The sequence below is a fragment of the Phacochoerus africanus genome, chromosome 1 (genome assembly GCF_016906955.1).
Source record: "Phacochoerus africanus isolate WHEZ1 chromosome 1, ROS_Pafr_v1, whole genome shotgun sequence".
Taxonomy (NCBI): Eukaryota; Metazoa; Chordata; class Mammalia; order Artiodactyla; family Suidae; genus Phacochoerus; species Phacochoerus africanus.
In genome coordinates this window covers 191,826,347-191,850,580 of record NC_062544.1, presented here as the reverse complement: position 1 = coordinate 191,850,580, position 24,234 = coordinate 191,826,347, and the positions used below count along the sequence as shown (strand labels likewise).

General features: G+C 37.0%; 1 protein-coding gene across 1 annotated transcript in view; it reads left to right on the top strand.

Annotated features, from left to right (window-relative positions):
* The window catches only part of SPATA16 (spermatogenesis associated 16), a 205,790-nt gene that overhangs the window by 104,025 nt on the left and 77,531 nt on the right, over positions 1-24,234 (top strand). The window contains exon 4 of the mRNA XM_047755284.1: positions 18,920-19,004. Within this exon, the coding sequence (XP_047611240.1) occupies positions 18,920-19,004 (85 nt within the window). The remainder of the gene's footprint in view (positions 1-18,919; positions 19,005-24,234) is intronic.

The following is a 24,234-nucleotide window of genomic DNA, read 5'->3' as shown; positions in this document are numbered from 1 at the left end:
CCAGAGCCACAGCAATGCCAGATCCGAGCCGCATCTGCAAACTATACCACAGCTCACAGCAACACCGGATCCTTAACCCACTGAGCAAGGCCAGGGATCGAATCCGCAACCTCATGATTTCTAGTCAGATTTGTCAACTGCTGAGCCATGACGGGAACTCCTATTTCACATTTTTAAAATGGGTTTCAAACTTGCAAAATTATTGCTGCTTTGACAGATTCCATGCATTGTGGGCTTAAGCTTATTGAATAAAGTGGCAAGCTGACACTGGGCACTATTTAAATTTTCATCTTTCATCTTTCGACCAATATTTTGGAATCCAACCAAGTTAAATGCATGCCTAATGTGATCTTGTTGTTAACTGGCATTTCATTCAGTCTTGAGCCTCTGGGTTCCTTGTCAAGAACTGGGAACAAGTTCCTACCCCAGAGCCTCAAGGAACTCTCCCTCTGCTAGTTCTCTAACTCTCCCTCTATGGATACTTCCTAAGGGACAGGAATAACACTCTTTTCCTGTTTGTCGTGTGCTAAATGTAATTGCTCAAAAGAGTGTCTTTGAGTCATGGGTCTCTAACAATTGATTTCTGTGAAAGATTTTGTTTACCCCTAAGTAAATTCTCTAAAAATCCTGGCCATGGCACTAGATTCCTAAATCCTTGCCTCTCCTGCAAAAATGATTGCTTTGTCTCTTAAGGGCTGCAAGCCCAAAACCTCTGATGGGAAGAGTTTTTTCCTGAAACAGGAAGAGCTGAAATGCATCCCCTGTGTACAGGGTCTTGAGACTTCCTGTGTCTCACCTTTTGATCATCCCCAGGTCACCAGTCGTAGCTCAGAAATTCATTAACAGGGTTTCTATTAAATATTCTTCTACCCAGAGTCTTGTAGAGTATGTGAGTGCAATACGAAGCAGGGTCTCTGCTCTTCTCACCATGAATATTAGATACCTACAATTCATAGTGAACCATCCTAGCCCCTACTCCTCCCTGTCAACCCAGACTCACCCTTTGAGACCCACACCTTCCTCCAAGGGATTTATTTATTCTTTTCAAGTTTTCACAAAACTTAAAATTTTTAAGAGATTCTTGCTGTAGTTTACTCTTCTATGAACTGGTACGATTTGTTTCCCTGTGCCTGTAGAACTATCTTTCCTAAAAAACAACTCACATGAAAAAATACTTGCCAGCTGTTATTGCTTTCCAAATTATGTATTTATATTTTAACTTACAAATTATGTATTTATATTTTAACTTACAAATACAATTATGTATTTATATTTTAACTTTAGGCTACCCTTACTTAATGCCTATGGGCACATTTGCAAAACTAAAGACACAATTAAAAAAAAAAAAGACAAGCATCATGCAAACTGATTTAGAAAAAGGAGAGAACATTGGAGAGTACTGTCTCTGCCTATACTAACCCCCCTTCAAGATACATCTAAATAAACAGATGGAGAGAGCCCTGTGTTCCCAAAGAAATGTAAACATTTCCTCAAATCAATACCCTGAACCAGTTCAAAGGTGAAAAATCTTCTCTTAAAAGTAAATGGATGACTAGCTTATAAACTCTACATTTGCACTACTAGAACCTAGCATCTCACTTTTAAGGTCTTCCATGTACTCTGTCCCCAAAGCTCAATAATAAAAATATTGTAAATGACACATAGTAAATACTCAAATAAATAAACAGTTTGCTTTTAACATGCATACCCACCCCCTTTTGTGTGTATGTGTGTGTGTGCTTTTTAGGGCTGCACCTGAGGCATATGGAAATTCCGAGGCTAGGGGACAAATCAGAATTACAGCTGCTGGCCTACACCACAGCCATAGCAATGCCCTTGATCCTTAACCCACTGAGCAAGGCCAAGGATCAAATCCACACTCTAATGGATACTAGTCGGGTTCATCCACTGAGCCACAATGGGAACTTCCATGCATACCATTTTAATTCCAACTATTTTGCTTTTTAATATACTGTTCACCATGGCTGGAATTTCTCTTTTTTTTTTTTTTCTTCAACCTTGCTGTGGTCTCTTTTCACCTAAGGAACAGTGAATAGAAATTTTATATTAGTATGTTCAGGTGTGCATGATGGATAACCTGCAAAGTTAATGAAAATACATCTTAATGTTTATTAGTCAGCCTTTCTGATTTCAATCTATAAATTAAAAGCCGCAAAATGAGCATTTGGAAAGCACAATTTCCACATAAACTAAGGTTTCTATGGGTTACATCTCTTGATAAATTCCCTAAGAAAGTAATGCAGTAAGTTGTCTGAGGATGAATACATGTATCTAAGAAAATATATCTAGTAGGAAAAATTGCACATACATAACTTTTTGTAAAATATTAAGTTAGGAAAAAGATTAAATAAAATTTAATAAAAATCAATTGCAGGCTACCATATAATCATCTATGCCTGCAAGATGGAATAGAAGAAGCAGAAAATAAGATTCTTGTCCTTGAAGGGCTTACAATTCTACTAGAGAAAAATAATTTCCTCTATGGAGTCTTAAACAGATACATTGAACCATGGAGGGTGGCATGCAACAGTGAATTCATGCTCTGGAACACTTCCCCTGAAAGAACAGGAGACATAAAACTTATCTTCTAAATCATGAAAGTTTTGATAATGAAAAGGGTGCTATTAATTACCCTGAGCTAGGAGTACCTTGGGAAAGCCAGGGAGTGTGGTCACCCTTAGCATGGAGTCAAGAATGTGGGCATCACAGTGCTCGCCACTCTCTCCTAAGGTTTCCTCCTGAGCAAACATGTTACTTTTAAGACGTTATCCATCAAGGCAGCCTAAAGTATAAAGGAAAATGAAGGACAGGGGACCTAGAAGAGGGTGATATCACTTTGTTTTTCTTTTCCATTCTCCTCCTACTATTTCTCTTTTGAACAACCTAGCTCTTATATATCTGTGATTGCTGGTCATGGAAGTTTTGGACAAGATTTTGGGCCTGGGTGACCTCATCTGTCTCCAAAATTTGACTGCCCAGCCTAGTTCAGACAGAAAAGAGGTTCAGAATTGCCAAGACCTGCTCTTTCACCAGGAGGCAGGGGCCACACAATTTCTCTTAGACGGGGACCAGATGAGACCAATACTTTATATACAATGGGCAAGAGCACTCCACTTTCAGCTACTCAGACATAAACTATGTGACCAACAACTTTGTGTATCCTACCTCATGCTACCCAGTCCTCCACCACGATGCCTTTCACAAACTTAGTTCTAGGCTGGATGGATGAGTAAATAAATGCTAGCTATGCCTAGACATAGGAAAGTAGAGCTTCTAGATTACAAATGTCTCTACCCTGCTCTACCTGTAGAGAAATAACCAAAGGAGCAAGCAAATGTCCTAGCATGTGTGTCTAATTAGCTTCCCCAGTGCCCTTTTTTTCTAGAAGAATAGATCTCAAAACGCTTAATGTAATTCAATAGAAATTTTGGTTTCATATTGTATAAACCCATTTTAACATCTGTGCCCCTTTTCATTTAAAAATTTCAGTAGGGAGTTCCTGTCATGGTGCAGCGGAAACGAACCTGACTTGTGTCCATAAGGATGCGGGTTCAATCCCTGGCCTTGTTCAGTGGGTCAAAGGATCCGGCGTTGCCATGAAATGTGGTATAGGTTGCAGATGCGGCTTGGATCTGGCATTGCTGTGGCTGTGGTGTAAGCCAGCAGCTATAGCTCCGGTTTGACCCATAGCCTGGGAATTTCCACATGCTGCAGCTATGGCCCTAAAAATATAATAAAAATTAAAATAAATAAAAATATCACTAGCAAGTATTTATTGACCACCTGCTATGTACCAGTCATTGTTCTAAATGCTTGGGAACATAGCATTGAGCAAACTTTCAAAGAGCTCTATCCTTATGGATCTTCCAATTATTCATTCATTTAGGAATGATGTGTCAAGTCTCTGGTGAATCCATAGTGATGAATGAGATGTGATCCCCACCCTCCTCAAAATTATACTATACCTGAGAGGTCATTAAAGAATACCAATAGCTAATCTACAAAGGAGAGTTAAAGGGCCCTAAGAAAAGACTTATAGGCAGTGTTATGACAGGGTGGAAGACAAGAATATTTACATGCAGTAAGGGTCAAAGGCAGTTGCACCAAGAGAGTGGCACTCTCTATTGTAGGCTCATAAAGCTATGCTACCTGTATTGTAATAAGCTTTTTAAGTGCAAGAGAAAACTTCAGTAATAATGAAAAACAATACACTTTTGAAGCAGTCTAAATAAGCTTGTTTGGGTATAAGCTTCTCAATGAAGCGATATGTATTTCATTTGCCTAAACACCAGTGTGAGTGTCTCGGCAGAATAATAATTTGCAAATTGAGTGCTTCCTAAGTATGAGGCACTGATCCAGGTGCATTACATACAACAGAGCATTTAATCCTCCTGACAATCCTATGAGGTTGGAAACTTAGTATTTGCACAGAAATGTGAGGAAACTGAGGTACAAAGAAGGTTAAATCACTTGTTTAAAATCATAAAAAAATGGCCAAGTTGAGATTCAGTCACAGCCTAGCTCCCACATCTGAGTTTTCAATCCCTGCACTGTACTGTCTCTCTGTTAATCTGATGAAAATAATTTATTCAGAGTTACTAATGAATGATAATGCCTTCATCTTTAGAAAAGACACCTATGTATACAGTACCACTTTAGTACTGCAACCAAAAGAAATGACTAATGTGTCATTTTTGGTGCTTTAAGTCATTGAGGGTAAAGTTTGTGGGCAGGAGAGTTTTGGATGCTTCACAAATTATCTGCTTACCTCTAGATGTATCATGGCATTGAAAAAATTACGTGCTCGAATGAAGGTATTAAGAAAGGGAAAAACTGAATCCTATAATACTGATCTGAGGCCAGGAAAAGGTAGATTTCAGTGTGGAGGACCTTTGGTGGAAAAAATACAAGCAGAATATAATGGAGGGAAAAAAAAGAGATGCCAGAACAGAGGCATGGACTCTTTCAAGGGCTCTAGTAAAGTGCAAAAAGCAAATCTGAACACATTGTAATTTTGCCTAATGTTCTACTCTGAATATATCACTCATAAAAATTGGCAAGCATTTATATGTTACCTGTATAGCCCTCTGCTATCTTGGAAGAGTGAGCCAGTCTCCTGTTGTGAGTTGTTAACACTTGGAAAACAGATTCTTTATGGCATGTTTGTGGGATTTTCACACAAACGGTTTTGTTGTTAGTTTTGTTAGAGTGATTCTTCTATTTGGATTCAATTGTGAATGCTACATATAAAACTGTCATAAAGATCCATTCTCCTTGGCTCACAAGTGTCCTGGGTAATAATTTTGACCATATTAATATAAATATGTTCCCTAGGTACAAGGTCCTCTCTCCTAGCTCTATATTCAACTTATTCTGACCTTTCACACCTTTCCTATCCTTTCAGTACAGGAACTAAGCTTGCCTGAGTTGGGAGCACCTGACAACTCTCAACCCTCACCACCACTACATTCATCCTCTGGCTGACAACAGTAATATTAACAACAACGGTATCAACTTAAAATGTGTAGGTTTCATTTCAAATTGTCTTACAGATGTTATTAATTTTATATACACACACTTCCAGAATATTGGTATTAGTAAAAATCATCTTCATTCTAGAGATGGCCCATAGAATATTAGGAAGAAAACTTGGATTAAGTGACTTGTCCAAGGTCAAGCATCTCCTAAAAGAGTAAGAGACAAGTCTCCATGGGCTGGTTCCAGGGATACTTCATAGGATACTGCAATGTTTCCCCCTTTCCTTGTCTCTCTATTTGGTGCTTAGGTTATCACATCTCAGGGAACCTTTTCCAAGACAAATACACATTGCCAGCATTGGTCAGCTTTCTTCCAGCTTGTCTTTTTAAATTTTGGAGCCAAAAAATTATCCTGCTTAAGAATGATGAGATAAAAGTACTCTTAATAATGTAGCCTCAACCAAGTTGTACAACCTAAAAAAATTAAAAACCTATGTCATCAATGTTTGACGTGCTTCTGATTCCCTTTCAGAATCTTCATAAAGGCAATACTCTTCATCTCTTAACCCCAAGCACCCCATCCATCCCATTCCTTCCCCTTCCCCTTGAAACCACAAGTCTATTGATTTTCTTTTCTGTGGAAAAGTTCATTTTTGCCATATATTAGATTCCAGATATAAGTGATATCATACGGTATTTGTCTTTCTCTTTCTTTTTCTGACTTACTTCATTCAGTATGAGAGTCTCTAGTTCCATCCATGTGCTGCAAGCACTGGAAACTATGTCTGGTCACTTATGCTGGCGCATGATAATGTGAGGAAAAAGAATGTATACATGTATGTATAACTGGGTCACCATTCTGTACAGTAGAAAACTGACAGAACACTGTAAACCAGATATAATGGAAAAAAAATAAAAATTGTAAAAAATAATAATTAAATTAAATCTTTCCCTGAACCTCAAAAAAAAGCAATAAATACTTTTATATTTTAAAAAAAAGAATCTCCATAAACATCTCTAAATGGTTCCAGCCCCTCTCCATCTTGTAGGAAGTGAATAAGGGTGTTCAGGTTGTCAAAGTAACTGGCAAGCACTGTTGTAGAATGGGGTGCCTGCAATGCAAAGGACAGTTCCACACAACACAACATGTAACTCCCTAAAATTTCCAAGAGTGACTACTGCCAAGAAACACTGAAAATGAGATCTGCTTCCACTCAGTTAAAAATTCAGAAGTATTAAGTGTTTTTCTTCTTTGATTTGATTAGTAAAATACTGCTTTACTGTTAAAATGCATATCATTTCAGTGAACTATAGTTTAAATGGGTGTCTGTAAGCTGCCTTCAGAACCTCACCACAATGTATGTATACTTTTGAAAATTGATTCCAAGTTTCAAAGAACGAGCTTACCATACAGGAGCCTACTTATAGCAGCTAATCACTCTATCTCACTCTCTCCTAGGTCCCAGGAGCTTGAGAAATATGTAGCTGAGTTTATGACTGTGGTCCAGTTGCACAATATGCTAACTAATCAAGATGTTTTATCAGACTATATCCGTATAATCTCCACATATTGAATGGGGGGGGTTGTTTTTGTTGTTGTTGTTGTGTGTTTTTTTTTTTTTCCTACCTAAAAAGAGAGTAGGAAATAGAATGGCAAGCACTAAGACTACACTTTTTCCTTACTTCTAAGAAGTTACAAGACTGTTTTGGCTACTTATGCTGTAAGCTGTTCTGCTGTGAATGGATTTATTTTCTGATCTGTACACCCTTCTTTCCAACTGCTTTACGTTTTATACTGGCTCCTGAAACTCCTGGTGTGATTCAGGATTGCCTGTTTTTGTACTGCCAGACACTCCTCTAGAGATTTTCTCCCTTTTCGGCATAACCTAAGATGACATTCCTTATTTTTTCCTAGTCTTTCTCCTTTCTTTGCTCCCATAAGAATTTGGATAAACGTTATGATCCTATTCCAGAGAAACATGTTCTGGATTTTTACACATAGCAAAAGGTGAGGATGCCCTCTGCTGGAGAAGAAATGTTCCAAGGATGGGGGCTCAATTCCTGGTCATGGGAGGGTGACCCAGGTTACAGTGGGGAAGAGACAGGTTGCAGGCAAGGACCTGTCTGAGGAATGCTCCAGAAAGAAACCTTCAAGAATAAGTACTAAGTAAGCTTCTCAGGTTTATCAGGCTCCATAAAGGCTCTTCAGAGAGTCAGGGCAGCACATCATTTAATTTGATGCTATGCTAAGACAACCAAGAGTTAGGCTGTTGGCTTTAGGCTAAACCCATTATTACTGTGTTATCATTATTTATGATTTCCTTGAAACTCAGATATTAGTTCATTTGTCTGTAAAAGGAAAGAATTAGCTTTTAGATTATTTCTTTTCTCACAAGAGTAGTAGGAAACACCTTTAAGGAAACTGCCCCTAGTATCTGACACTGGGTCACCACAGGACTTGGAATGTTACCATATTCAAAGATTCAAATGCTTTCACACATGCCTTTGTCATTTGACTTTGTCCTTAGGAATGGTGCCAATATCTCAATTTCCTATTAGCCTACAGTCACTGCCTAGTTTCAGCTCACCAATTCTCTCTCAGAAGAATTCCAACAATGATCTCCCACTTCTAGTCTTCTCACCCTTAAGTGAATCCCCTAAAGAGTTGCCAAGGTTCTCTCTTTAAACCACGTAACTTCCCTTGTCATTTAGTACTTAAAATTTGTAGGATAAAATTCAAGCTCCTTCATTCCTCTCCCTGCTTTCCCTGCCTGCTCTAAACTTAAGCAAGAAGGTCCTGTTGGGATTTCCCACTCTTCCTTCCACTTCTGAGCTCTACACCTGTGTTCCAGCCATACCCAATACCTTCAATGCCCTTCTCAGTCTTGTTCTCCCTTTGCTTGACTAATACCTGCTTATCATTTTAGGCTGAAGCAGTATCTCATTTCCTCTAGGTCTCCTTTCCTGACCACACCACCCTCTCAGCTGTACTTGTGTACATATTAATTATTCCACTCTTCTCACTGTGATATAATGATTGTTGTACATGTTTGCCTCATTAGACCTTAAAGATAAGAAATGGCTTTTTCGTCTTAGAATCTCCATCTTTGTGGAACGAATGACTTAATAAAGTATGCAAACCAGAGTCTAATAAATTCGTATACTCAGACCCCTTCCAAATCCATATAGCCCTATCAGGACCCCAGGTCTCCATAAACCCATACCTAAAAAGGAGAGACACCCCAGTATGGCCAGAGGCTGTCACTGTCTCTGCTAAACTCAAGAAATCTTGGCTGGGTAAAATCCTGTATTACTTTCCCTACCAATAATCCTTCAATTGTTCCCTAACTTCTAGGAAAAAAAGTCCAAACTCATTTGCTCGGAATCCAAAGCTACCATAATATGTCCCCAACCTAATTTTCTGGCCGTCTATTCTTTTACACAAACTCTGCCTCTCTTCAGATTCTGCATGAATGCTTTCCACCTTCAATGCCCTTGTAGGTACTCTGTCTCTGGCCAAAAGGGGAAAAAAAAAATCCTCCCTTTTCTTCATCACCACTTAAAAATAATGATAGCCATTCTTCAGGCCTTAGCACTGAATCAGTCCATTATGGCCAAAAGTAATCATTTCCCCCTTTAAAATTCTATAACACTTATGCTCTGTGCTTCTTAGTTAACATTATGTACTTAACATTTGCATAGTTCTTTATGGCCATAAAACTGCCTGGTGTTTTGACTACTCTTTTCAAATATGGCTGTTATATCAATACTCAAATTGGCAGCTCATCGAGGTCAGCATCATGTCCTTATACTTTCACATGTTGCCATGACTCCATACCTCATTGTAAAAAACATTTGCTGATAATGCTGATAACTCTATTTGAGGGCTCCACATTAATCATCAAAAATAATATCAAACTTTCATGTACAATCTGAGATGAGTTCTGTTCATCTAGGCCTCTTCAACTAGATCTATATTTTCTATAGGAGTAGTAATACATTTCTTGATATGGACAGGAAAGGAAAAATTTACTATGTGAAATTAATAATCCATAACCAAGGAGAAAGCATGTCTGTTGGTGAGAAAAGCAAGGAGTAGGGATGGGGTCGGGGGAGAGGACCAGGTACCAAGAGATAATAATAACTACCCTCACTGTTTAACCAGCCACAGTAATATGGCATTTAGAGTATACCAGTCATCAACAGCTTGGCAAGCAATTAGCATCACATAATTCCAACCAAAGTTAATGAAGTCTGGTAAAAGATGTACAAAGAAAGAATGGCATAATGAAACTAGTAGGGAGCCACAGTTAAAAGGCCAAGCTTTAATGACAAATGTATCTGATTTGATTGTGACTCTTTTACCACTTTTTTGGAAAATTAGCCTGTTCAGTTTGAGGCACCTCAGTTTCCTCATTCCATAGCTTGGTTTTAAGAGTTAAGTCGGATGTAGAAGCAATTACTATACACATGGTAAGCACTCAATAAGTATTGGTTGCTGTTACAAATAATAATACTATTTTTGTTGTTGTTTGTTGTGGATATCAATTAATAGTCTAGGGATAGGCAATATTTGAAATTCCAGTCTAGTAGACAGGCCTTGAACTTCCAGAAAAACTCTCATCCATTAATGGACAATCTGGCAGGAATAAGCATAGCTAGAACTCCGTAATCACCATATGGAGTGATAATCAAAATCGAGACACTATAACTAAATTTGGCCCACAAGTAGTAGAGATGTGGTTTCAGAAACAACTTTCAGCTATTAGAATTAGAATTATGCAATTAGGCACAGAGGCAGACTTGTTACAAAGGTCCCGAGATGCAACAGCAACTGCTTCAAAGTCCATCAACTGTTGAGGGGCATATACTGCATGGGCTGAGCCTCCTGACGAACCTAAAAGGACTAGGGGTACAGGAGTGGGTGGAGGATGACCAGAGCAAATTTTAAACAAAAGCAGATATAAGTTACTGAGCACTGTATTAGTCAGGTTCTCCAAAGAATCAGAACCAATAGGAAATAAGTATCCATGGAATTAACTTATGTAATTATGGGGCCGAGAAGTCCTATGAGGCTTAGATGGCAAGTGCAAGACTCAGAAGAGCCAGGGCTAGAGCTATGCTCCAAGTTTGAAAGTGTAAGAGCCAGGAGAGCCAGGGGTGTAAATGTGGATCCAAGACTGAATCCAAAGGCAGGAGAAGATCTGGCTCAGCCCAAAGACAATCAGAAAGTGAATTATCCTGTGGTCAGTCTTTGGTTCTACCAGGCCTTCAACAGGTTGGATGAACCACACCCACAAGGGGAAGAGCAATTTGCTTTACTCAGCCTATAGATTTATATATGAATCTCACTCCCAAATATCCTCACAGACACACCTAGAATAAAATCTAAACAAGTGAAATATTTTTAAAAGATTCATACATATATGAATCACTTTGCTATATAGCAGAAATTAACACATGATAAATCAACTATACTTCAAATAAATAAATAAATAACCCCCACAAGCACCTATTTACTAGGCATCATGAGAAGCACTCTAGCCTGGTAGTCTCCTGTGGCTTAGTCCAGAGCAGGGCTTCCAGAGTTGATGGAGATGTCCCATGTCATTCAATACAATAGCCGCTACTCACAGGTGGCTACTGAGCACTTGAAATGTACCTTGTGTACCTAGAAACTGAATTTTAAATTTTAATTTTAACTCATTTAAATATAAATAGACACATATGGCTAGTGGCTACCATATCAGATAATACAGGTCTAGGGAAATGAGGTAATAAACAAAAAAAACTAACCAGTAATTACATACTGTGAGACTTGTGCAGGAAAAGGATCAGGTTCTGGTTGCAGTAGAGCACAACTTATTTGGATAAAATGGTCAGAGTAGGGCTTCCTGAAGAGGTTACCAATGTTTGAGCTAAAGCCTAAAGGCCTGAATCTTGAGAAGGATCAGCCAGATGAATAAGTGAGGGAATAGATTCCAGGCAAGAGGGACCATATGCACAAATGCTTTGAGCAACTGAATAAGCCACACTTGACTGGAGGGTGATGGAAAACGTGTTGAAGATGAAAACAGTGACAGCCTATTACAAGACAGTAGGCCACCATAGGAGCTTGGCTTTTATTGAGGTAATTTACAGTTATATTTTTTAATGACCATTGTGGCTGATTGTTGCATGGAAAATGCTTTGTGTATGTGTGTGCAAATGTGTGTTTGAGTGAATTTGCTAGTTTGGCTTTCCTCCTGATCAGAATATCATCTCTTTAATACTAGCATATATTTGTATTCAAAAGGAATATGTACTTTACATCAGTATTAATTTATGTAAAATTAATAGCATGTATATACATATGCTTTTGAGCTTTAAAATAGAGGAAGAATGAAGCAATTTATTAAATATGTTGAAAATAAAGAAGAATTCTGTAGTTAAAACTATCTAATAGATGCATGTCTAAGAAATACCTACAACAGTTACATAAATGAAATAGCTGCATACAAATTCCATGAGATTATCTTTAGACTCTCGTGAGAGGTCAATTTCTGGTTGTAGAAGAAAGAGAAGAGGAACTTAAGTTGAAAAGAAAACCATGAAACTGACTAAAGTCAAGCAAAGGGGACCCATAGAGAAAGATTAAAGCAATTGAAGTTAATTAACCTAGGGAAGAAAAGATTAATAAACCATTGTGAGGATGTATAGAACTATTAGTCAGAGGATAAAACCTAGTTGGGCTTGCATTAACACTGAATAGAAAATTGAAGCCCACTGAAGACTAAACCCACTGAAGATGCTATTTATGGCTGTAAAACTCTGGAATCAGTGAGGAAAGCAGAGCACTGTTCTTTCATGGAAGTCTTAAACAGAAGAGATTCTCATCAGTCTCATTTGAAAGGTTTAAGTATGATCCTGCCCAAAGGCAAGGTGCTGAACAGAATGACTTTTCAAGGTCCTGCCAGTCAGCCCAGTGAGACCACACAGCTGACAGTGTGCTGTGATTTTTTTTTAATCCATATCTTACTGTTTTACACCACCATGTGGCCACACCGAGTAGAAATGCTATAAATTTTGAATCTGAACAAAGGCCTTGAGAAATATCAAGAATATATTCACATACTTTTAGAATTGCACCGTCTGTTTAGCAATATTCAATGTGTAAAATCACCCAGTATGGATATCTTTACATATAATTGATGCTTTTACAGTAATAATTTGGAAAACAACACTGATACCTATCTTATAAATAATAACACGTCGAATTATTTTATTGTGTATTTTCCAGTTCAATAGGAGTAGTATTTGCCTCACAATAAGCTGAGTTCATGACATAAAAATCTTTTCTTTTAGGTGCATATATATTTGAAAGCCAGATTCTGACCCTTTTACATTTAGCATATGTATTAAGCAAATGTGACATCAGAAACAGTTTTGTAAAATGAATTCAAATATACCATTGAAAGAATAGATTTGCTTGCAAAAGAAACAATACTTGTTGATACATGACTGAAGACATTTTAAACACAACACATTAAGCCATGTGCTCCCTGGTACCATTACTCTTTAATTTGTGTAATAAATACATCTGTTAGCATTTATCAAGCTAAATATTGCATTGGATTCTACATCAAATGAAATTGAAAAAGCCCAGTCTATTCCTCCATTCCCATGTCACCTCCACTACAAAAGCTTTCTGTTAAATATGAAGAGTGAGATAACCCAAGGCCAGACTGCTTGTGTTTCAATCCTAGTAAACTCTGTAACTCTGTAGGTCTCAGGTTTTATGTAGTAAGATTTTAAAGCTTTTTAGTTTGAACAAATAAATAAGATAATATATTGTCATTTAATCATAAATTTTTATTGTGTGACTACCACACTATACAGGGCCACACTAACAGTGCCAGGTACTATCCTTGGCAGATAGAGCAGTGAATCAACAAGACAAAAACCCCTGCTCTCGGGGAGCTTCCAATCCAGTAAAGGGCAAGATAGTAAATATTTTAGACCTTGTGGGCCATAAGGTCTCTGTCATAATTATTCACCTCTGCTATTGTAGCACAGAAGCAGTCATAGACAAAACATAAACAATGCACAAATGAAGCAGCATTGCTATGTTGCATTAAAACTTCACTTATAAATGCAAGTGTTAGACCAGATCTGACCCACAGGCTGTGGTTTTCTGACACCTACAGTAGAGGAAAATAGTAATGGACACTACCAAAACTAAAAATAATAAAATAAACACTATGTAGAATGGTGCTGGGAACTTCAGCCAAGGAAAAAGTAAGCAAGAATGACTTGGCATTTTTTGGCATTAGAATGTGTCAGGGTGGACCTTATGGAGAAAATAATGCTGGATAAAGACCTGAAGAGGGTGAGCAAAAGAGTTAGGGGTGTCTAGGGAAAGAAGATTCCATGACAGAGATTGTCAGGTGCAAAATTCCAGGGGCAATAGTATCTGCTCTTTTTGAGGAAAGCAAGTGGACAGTTTGGATTAAGTAGGAAAGGAGATCAGAGAAGTAACATGTGACCAGATGAATGAGGTACAAATGGCATTTTTGTTTTGTTTTGTTTGTTTTATGGTCTCACCTGAAGCATATGGATGTTGCCAGGCTAGGGGTTAAATCAGAGCTGTAGCTGCTGGCCTACACCACAGCCACAGCAACATGGGATCTGAGCTGTGTCTGCGACCTACACCGCAGCTCACGGCAATGCTGGATCCTTAACCCACTGAGCAAGGCCAGGGATCGAACCCGAGTCCTCGTGGATACTAGTCAGGCTCACTACCTCTGAACCACAATGGGAACTTCCTCAAATGGCATTTTAAAGGCTGGTTTCTACTCAGAGTGAGACAGGAAGGCTTTGCAAGTTTAAGCAGAACAGTGACGTGCTCTTGGCGCACTAATTTTAATGGGAATGCCCTGACTACCGCATTGAAAAGAGAGAGGGGTGCAGAGAAGCAGGGAGCCCAATGTGGAGGCTGTCGCAACAATCCTGGTGAGACATGATGGCCCAGACGTAATGCTGGAGGTGGTGAGAAGCAGCAGGATTCTGAAATAGGTTAAAGGTAGGCTGAGAGGAATTTATTTTGGATTCTATGGGGAACGTGTGACAAAGAGAAGAATTGATGACTCTAAGATTTTTTACCTTATAAATTGGTTAGATAGAAGAGACTACTAGAGACTGGGGGAGGGGGGATAAGGAAGATCAGGGCCTCAGGTATGGAAGTAAGTGTGAAATACCTATTAGGTATCTAAGGAGAAATGTTGAGAAGGCAGCTTTTATAAGAGTCTGCAGATCCAAGGAGAGGAATAAACTCAGGGTATAAATGTAAGAGTTGTCAACCCACAGATGGTGTTTAAAACCATGAAACTTTGTAATTGAATTGTTATACTTGTTCTAGCTTGGTTTCCTTTTAAGTTTTTTTTAATTTTAATGTAAAAAAAAGGAACTTATATTTGCTCTAAGACAATGACATTCCATATAAAGAAAACACATAATTAAAAAAAAAAAAATGAAACTGGTGAGATCACCAAGGGATTTGAGTATAAAAAGAAAGAGAATGGGTCTTGTGACCTGAGGAACTTGAAGTTTAGGAGTCCAGGGGATGATATGATATGAGGAGATACCATCAAAGGAGACTGAAAAGAGCAACCTGTAAGATAGGAGGGAAATCACAAAGAGCAGAGTCGTGAGAGCCAAGTGGGAAGTGGATCCTTTCCCACTTGGAGGAGGAGGAGAGAATGATCACATCCGAAAGCACATGTAAAATAAAGACTGAGAACTGAGCTATCGAATTTAGGAGTGTGGAGACCATTAACTGTATGATAAGAGCAGTTTCAGTGAAGTGATAGAAGTAAGAGCCTTGCTGGAGTGAGTTCCAGAGGAGTGTTTTTGTTCTTCCATTTGCTTGGGGTTTTTTTTTTAAAGAGAAAGAAAGACTTAAGATGATAACTGGAAGGGAAGTGAATCAGGAGAGACTTTTGGGGTGTTTAGTTTTAAGGTGATAGAGCAGCATTTCTGTGTGTTAGTAGAAAAGCTCCAGGAAAAAAAGTAGACATTTAAAGAGAGAGGGAGAGAGAAAGAGAATTGCTAGAGCAGTTTCCATGGGTGGGCAAGACAGGATGAGATCTGGTACAGAACTGTGAGTGGGTTGGATTCACACTCTGCTATGTAAAGTGCTTATCATGGTACTTAGCACTTAGTAAAGGCTCAAAAACTGACAGATACTAAACCATCAACCGTCAATTCAAAAGGTTTGGCTCATGTGATCTTACAGTTCCAGGGCAGCTACAGCATTCAGTAGATTAAATAAAAGTTGAATAGAATAAAGATGGTGAAAGGAAGACATTTAGAAATTACAATGAATCACACTGACTAACATCTAGGATATTCGTCTAAAGGTAAACAAAGACACCTGAAGAAAAGTAGGAAGAGTGATGGGTTATGGTTTTCCTTTCAATTCCTGGGGTGACTCAGCCAAAACCAGGATCCTACAAGGTACTTTATTCCCTGTAGTTACTCTGGGTTAATTAATTATCTTTGCCCTTTATAAATTCAGCATGATTAAAAAAAAAAAAAAACTCTCTTGCCTCACAAATATTACATGGTATAATGTTATTTCCATGCCCTTATCATGTTCTTCAGCTGATTTTCACACTGATTCATAAAGGCTAAGCTCTATGGCAGAGCCATGATAGGAAACCAGACAAAGGAAGGTGGCGGGGGCGGGGGGAGGACTGCCATTTCCACAGGAAGGAAAATGGGATTAGAACAGGGGTTGGAACACAGTTCTGTTCTGGATACTGGAAGAAGTACATTATATGTATGAAAAATATCTCAGCAAACATGTAGCTCTAGGAAACTATACTATTTAACACTGGTATCTTTTTCTGATAATAATAATTGTGCTTCACTGAGGGGCAAGTAGCAAATTTCAATGAATCCTAGCTCCTCATTTATTTCAGTAAAGATTTGGAGATGTGTTCCTTTGGAAATAGACTTGAAACCCCCAGGTGCAATAAAATCATACATAAGAAAGTAGCAATCTGACAACACATTATAATAGAAAAAGCAACTTTGGGAAAACATTACTACAAATGCTAAAGCTCCTAATTTTACAATGATGAACTCAAAACCACTAAAAGCTTTAAAAATGCAGAAAAGCCCTAGAAGTGACTGCAGTGACCCACCTACTCTTCCCTCACATTAGTTCCAATCCAAGGATGGCAATCACCAACATGATGGGAACAATCAATCTGAGTTTAACTAACTCAAAACACTGTGTATGTATATCATCCAGAGTTATCCTTTATACTTTTTGCATGCTTCAAAACTGTAAAATTTCTTTACTGAACTCTGATCAGTAATGTTAGTATAATATATACCTCGTCCCCGAAATATTTAAGGGAACCTGCTGCCAGAATGTATAAAAGCTGATGTCTGACTATTGATTGACAGTTACACCAAAACTGCCATCTGCTGCTCAACCTACTAATTCATTTATCTTAGTTAGACAAACTATGCTAAATCTCACCCAGCACATGCATTTTGTAAATAAAGTCTTGTTAGAACATTGTCCCACCTATTTGTTTACCTACTGTCTACAGCTGTTTCTGAAAGGTGAAGGTAAGTATAGCCTACAAAGCCTGAAATATTTACTATCTGACACTTTACAAAAAAATGTTGCTCACCCCTGGTTTAACCGATGACTGGTTTCAGTAGACAGTGTTTTTCTGAGCCATATTTACTTATCCAAATGCTGATGGAAGGAGCAATCAGAGTACAGAATCAAGTCATCACTTAACAGTACCCAACTTCTATAAATACAGTGTGGGCTTTCCTTGAGGCTAAGATTTTATATTTTTCCTTGATTTCTTAAATTCAGAATTTATTAAATGAATTTCCATTAGATGATAGGCACCTACACATCAAGTAGACTTCCTTTTTAGGTTGTCACAGGAGGAAAAATTTTGCAAGTATCATATCAAAATGTAAATATTTGAAATTCACTTCGCCCCTCTCTAGTTTAATTTTTATAACTTGTTTTCTACTCTATACATGGTCATGCAACATCAAAACTTCCTAGCTCATTTTATCTTATCACTAAACTAAGGCTTTGTAAAATATAAAAGATTTCTAAAAAAATTAGTTATTCTTAAATTATTGTCATTTATTTTTGAAATATCAGTAGATAGCTTCATTCCAATACTAAATGTATAAAAAGAGAAATGCTGAGCTGAATAACCCATCAAATGGTGGTATTTTTTTTTCCATGTTAAATCCTTTAGAGTCTTAATTTTTTGTCTGTCCTGAGCAAGAATCTGAACATTCTAATTCTTCGAGTACCGTAGTAAGTTTATAGCTGCTATGCCTTAAACAACCTATATTTAGGGGAAGAAATTTTCTAATTCAATTTACAGTGATGTCAAGAAACAACACATATCTGCTGGCAAAGATAAGAAAAACATTCAGAGAACACCATGATAGGTCTGCTTAAATAAATAAACTTTTGGTACTAGTGATTAGGTACACAGGATTATTATATGTTTAATTGGCCAATGTGACAATTTGGAATTACTTCTAGTCACATTTAATTGGATTTGGAATCTCTGGAGAAAAGAAATAGAGAGGTCTAGCGGAGAAACAGTCGTAAAAGTCAACTGATTTTCTAAAGGGTGCTAAGCAATGAATTAATATCCATTGCACAATAGTTTTTAATATACCCTCAGCTTAATAAGACTAAGGTGGTGGTTGTACACACTAGAATCTAAAAATAATTCAATTAAACATAAAGGCTGGGGGAGGGCAGCGTTGTTGAGTTGAAAATTTTTTACTTTCAATTTTAAGGTGGCTAGTTTAATCAGTGGGGAAATAATCTGTAATTTAGGTAAAGTCTGAGATATGCTTAAACTTCAGTATAATTGTTGATTCTATATGCTATGCTGGGTTTGAAGGCATTCTGGAGTCCATAAAATATGTCACTCTATAAATGCTTTGAAGCTTGATGAAAGGTAAACAAAACAAAGCATTCTCTTGTAGTCTTTAAATATTATTTTTTTTTTGGCCATGCCCACATGTAGAAGTTCCCAGGCCTGGGGCTGAACTCGCACCACAGCAGTGACCCAAGCCTCCTTAGTGACCATGCCAAATCTTTAACCCCTGTGCCACAAGGGAACTCCCTAAATGTTTTTATACCATACAAATAGAAAAACAAATGGCATGTTGTTTCTCTTATTGTTTTAGTTTAGCAACCAAAAAAAAAAACCCTACTTTCTACATTTTAAAATGTGCCTTACGCTTTGCTTAATATTAGTCTAGTCAAATTTATACATTACGAAATCTCCATTATTTATATATACTGCCTGTTATAGTTTTCCTTCCGTTCTATAAATTTGTTTAAAAAAAAAATCTGTCCTTGTTCTTAGGAGTGCCATGATTGCTGACTACATGTTCTGGCTCTGCGGAGGAAGTGAACAGTATATAAGCAAGCTCATCAAACTATATTGGCAGGTAAAAATTGATGTCCCAACTGGAAAGGAGGAGCCCATTTCATTTTTAGAACCAAAATGAAGGATTGGTACTTAAAAGTCTGCTGAAAAAGGTAGCTCTGGGCATATCAAACAGAAGGACACTACTCAGTAGTAATGTATTTATAATGAAGTAGATTTTCTGAGACTAATTTTAAGGGCAAAATTCAAGGTTGTTAACCCTTGGCCCATACCTCAGTTTTACAACCCAATATAAATTTTAGGCATCCCAGGAACTATTCTCCCAGGCATGCTGCTGTAATGACATGATTTTTAAAATATGAACAATATTTTCATAGATTCTTGATCTATGCCCTATAAAAGCAAATGCTAGAAGCAATAAAGGAAAATGCAAAGATCTGTTGTATTTGTGGGGTAACCTGTAGTATTTGAAATACTTAACCAAAAATAATCTTCAGGTTTTCTTTCTTATTTATTATTCAAAATGTCAGCAAGAAGTCATACCAAATGTCAATTAAAGAGTCATAATTTCTTAGAATTATAGGGATAATTTAGAGTTTGCTGGTTTCACAACATACACATCTGTTCTTATCCTGTCCTCCCCCAACAAACTGTCAATGACTTTCTGTTAAAATATATCTAAAGGGAAGAGCTCACTTATAACTTGCTAATTATTAAATGGCTTTCTCATTTCAAGTGGATTTCTACTCCCTAAAAACTTCCATGAATTGTTTCCCAGTGAGGCCACATGGACCAAATGGAAACCCATTTCCAAATGAAATTTTTTCAAATATTTGGAAATCAAGTACTGAAGCCAACTGCCTCCTCCACACCCTCTCCTCTCCTGTTTGTGGCCTTTTTTCTTTGTATTTCATGATAGTTTAATTTAATTGAATGTACCTCTTCCACCAACTAAGATTTGCTTAAACACTAATTTGAAAGTGAAAAATAATCATCAACAATCTTCTGATGCTTCCTGATTTTTCCCACACTTCACTATTGTGCCTTGGCCCCTAGTTTTCTGTTTCTATATCACATGTTATCTTCTTTAAACCATAAATATTAGGTTTATCATATAAAATCCTCAGCAATTTATATGGCTCCACTTAAATATTTGGAGCTCAATTTACCTACTATAATAAATAAAGATTTCAATTAGTTCTAATATACTTGAGACTTGTAAATTGACCTTCAAATAGTTAAAATTTTAATCTCAAAAAAATTATTTGCTGTGTAGCACTGGGAACTATATCTAGTCACTTGTGATGGATCATGATGGAGGATAATGTGTGAAAAAGAATGTATATATGTATGTGTGACTGGGTCACTTTGTTCTAGAGTAGAAAATTGATAGAACACTGTAAATCAACTATAATGGAAAAAATCAAAATCATTTTTAAAATGTTATTACTGTGCTAAAAAGTGTTAAGACTGTCTTAAGGGAATCTGGAACATGAAAAATAGTTACAGTTGCTTATATATATGAAAGTAAATACCTGTAATGACCTGCTAGATGTGAAAAATAAGCAAATAATATGTGCTGTAGATTCAGTAAAGATAGAGGTTTTTTATTAAAGGATTTTGGAAAAAGGTAAGAAAGATGTTGAATCTTAAGGGTTAGATGATATTCAGTAGGCCTGGCATACACTAGGTCCCAAATGAATGTTTGTTTTAATTTATTTATTAAATAAGCAAACATATATTAAGTACTTACTGTTTTTTCTACACTGAACTAGAAAATCCAATGTCAGTGTCACCTAAGATAGGCTAAGAGCTTGAAATTTTTGTAAATAATTTTTTTTGCTTTCTTTAGCTTTTAAAGAGCATTAATATCCCTATTTTACTTACTTCAAACTAAAAATAACCTCCACTTGCCAATAGGTGCATGTTTGCTATTTAAAAGGGGATAAATGAATACTATTATTTTAATATTCTGCATTAATAAAAAGGCAATTTTAAAAAAATGACTTGTCTTTGTAGTCTTTAATTTGAACCAACTTTGTATAGTGAAAAAGGGCCCTTGTCTGGAAGTCTAGCCTGATTCCATCCAAGCTCTAACACCAACATTTAACCTAAAGTAAGCTAGTCTCTAGAGGAGCTTCAACTAGAAAATAAGTGGTGACTAGCATAAAGTGTTTGAGGCCTACTCTTAAAGCCCATTTAGATCTAAAATCTCATATTTTCAAGCATATCCAAATACAATGTAAATGACCTACTGAATGGTGGAAGGTATTTGCAAAATGATGTAGCCAATAAGGGGTTAATATCCAAAATATACAAACAACACATACAACATAAAAAAAAAAAAAACCCTCAATTGAAAAATGAGCAGAAAGCCTGAATAGACATTTATCCAAAGAGGACACACAAATGGCCAATAGGCACCTGAAAAGATGCTCAACATCACTAACTATCAGGGAAATGCAAATCAAAACCACAATGAGCTATCACCTCACACCTTCAGAATGACCATTATCAATAAGACCACAAGTAACAACTGTTGGCAAGGATGTGGAAAGAAAAGACTCCTCATACACTGCTGGTGAGAATGTAAATTTGCATGGCCACTATGGAAGACAGTATGGAGGTTTCTGAAAAAAACTGAAAATGGAGCTATCCTATATGACTCAGCAATTCCACACCTGGGTATATAACCAAAGAAGACAGAAACATTAATTCTGTCTTAATTCTAAGATACATGCACCCCAATGTTCATAGCAGCATTATTAACAATTGCCAAGATATGGAATTAACCTAAGTGTCCATCAACACATAAATGAATTAGGTAGATATGGTGTGTGTGTGTGTATATATATACAATGGAATATTAGTCAGCCATAAATAAGAATGAACTTTTGCCATTTGTAACTACATGGATGGACTTGGAGGATATTATGTTAAGTGAAATAAGTCAGAGAAAGACAAATACTCTATAATATCACTTATCTGTGGAATTTTAAAAATATAGCAAACTAGTGAAGATAACCAAAAAATAGACTCACAGATATAAACTAGTGGTTACCAGTGGAGAAAGGGAAGGGGATGGGACAATGTAGAGGTAGGGGATGAAATGGTACAAACTATTACACATAAAATAAGTTACAAGGATATATTGTACAATACAAGGAATATAGCCAATATTTTACAATAACTATAAAAACAATACTACCTTTAAAAATTTTGAATCACTATATTGTACACTTGTACTTATATAATATTGTACATCAATTAATATTCAATAAAAAATAACATCATTAGAAAATGCATTCTGTGGATAAGTTCCATAAATGAAACTTCTCTAATTAGTCTAAACATCAGCACACCACACCACCATCTCAACAGTTATAGACTTCCTTTGGCTAGCCAGCCTCTCCTTGACCTTAATTCAAATGCATACATTTCCCCAAAAAAACTTCACCTGTTCTAAAACAAAAGGGGCCTTTGGAAGATGGCCAGGGAGCACCCAGTCCATGCCAACTTTAAAGACAGGACTGTTCCACACCCAAACCACCATAGCAATTATACTGCTGAATGTAAGAATGCCCCCAGACATCACACACTAGAAATTATGTCTATATGTGCATTTGTAGATATCCATTAAGACTGAAGAGACATAAGCTATTTTCACTACTTTTTAAGTGGATAAGTTACAATGTATCTGCCCTTCAATCACATAAAATCCCTGCCACTCTGATCAGTTATTCTTTTAGAGATGTTAAATAGGAAATGGAAAATTTCCAAATGTAAAAAATTGAGAACAAGTCTACACCTTCTCTCAAAGATTGTGGCCTTATGAACTCTTAGATGCAGAAGAACAGACTTTCACTTTGATGAACTGAAGAACACCTTTAAATTGTACTAGGAATATTTTTCTTATCAACTCAATAAGAAAAAGCAAAAAGTTCAGAGTGGGATACATCACTTTGATTAAATACATTTGTTACCATTATTCAGTAAAAGAGTATCACCTCTTAAGAGCTAGAGAGGGTTGCAATTAACTTTCTATGCCATACTTGCATTCATGCGTCTATAATCTGATACTCACCTTCTGTTATTAGCCCCTCTCCTCTTCTCAAACACCCCCAGTCCTCACCACAATTCTGCACTAATTAACAAAACGAAAAGTCCCCAGGTAAACTGGGAATTAGCCATTTTGAAGCACTCGTGTATTTATATTGCTCCTAAATAATCAAATTATCACAATAAGAACTGGAGTAAACTCTAGTCTACCTCCCAAACCCGCTTTTGCTTAGATCCAGGGCTATACTTAATATCATAAGGAAAAAGAAAAAGAAACAAGGCTCCCTCTTCTTCAACTCCTGTTTCCCTTTCCCGAATTCTCACTTTCGTTTTCAGCCACGTGGGTTATCTTGTGTGCAGTTTTATCTCCCACAATGAGAATATCAGAGAAAACTCTGGTCTGCATCACTCAGCAAAATGGAGTGAGAAAAGGTGATAATAGCTAATTGGGTTGCAAAACTCCCAAGAAAGGAGTACAGAGGAACTCTGCTACCCAGAGGCAAGTTCGCTCCCTCCCCACTTTAATTCTTTCTTTTTTGAGTCACAAACCCCTCTGAAAATCTGATTCAACTGACGAGCATCCACCTAGAAACGATACTCATAAACATATACACAGAAATAAATGTGCTTATCATTTATCTCATTGCATTGGAAATTGATCTACACATAGTTATTAAGGCAGGCTTGACAGAGAATTAACGGCTTTCTCTCGCGAGAAGGTTTTACAACTTTTCTGGAATAAGAAACTGAAATACTGTATTTGATGTTGCATAAATGTCAGTGTTTCATTTTAATGACAATTAAGAGGTAAAGTCCTAATTCACAAAGTCTCTAATAACAAATAGAGTCAGAGCTCCTGTAGCTCATAAAATCTCATATGGCACACACATCAAGAAGTACCAAAATTCATGTTATTTTCTTTGTCCTCCAAGACAATGAGAGTGCCTTTGTTAACTCTACGTCATCAAGGCTATCTATGTCAGCAATTTGTTTCAGTCTTAAAATCATCTGGACAGAAAGTGACCTTCATAAGAGATAAGCCATTTGCAGAGTGTCCGTAGATTTTTGTCCCTAGAAACTCTCAAGACTTTGTCAGTCTCACCTCCAATATTGGAAAATTCAGATTTTTATCTGATTCCAGCCATCGAATTTAGAATAGCAACTCGACCCAAAAAAAACTCATCGTTCTTCAGCAGCATCTCTAATAATAAATTCAGCATTTCAATCAAAAG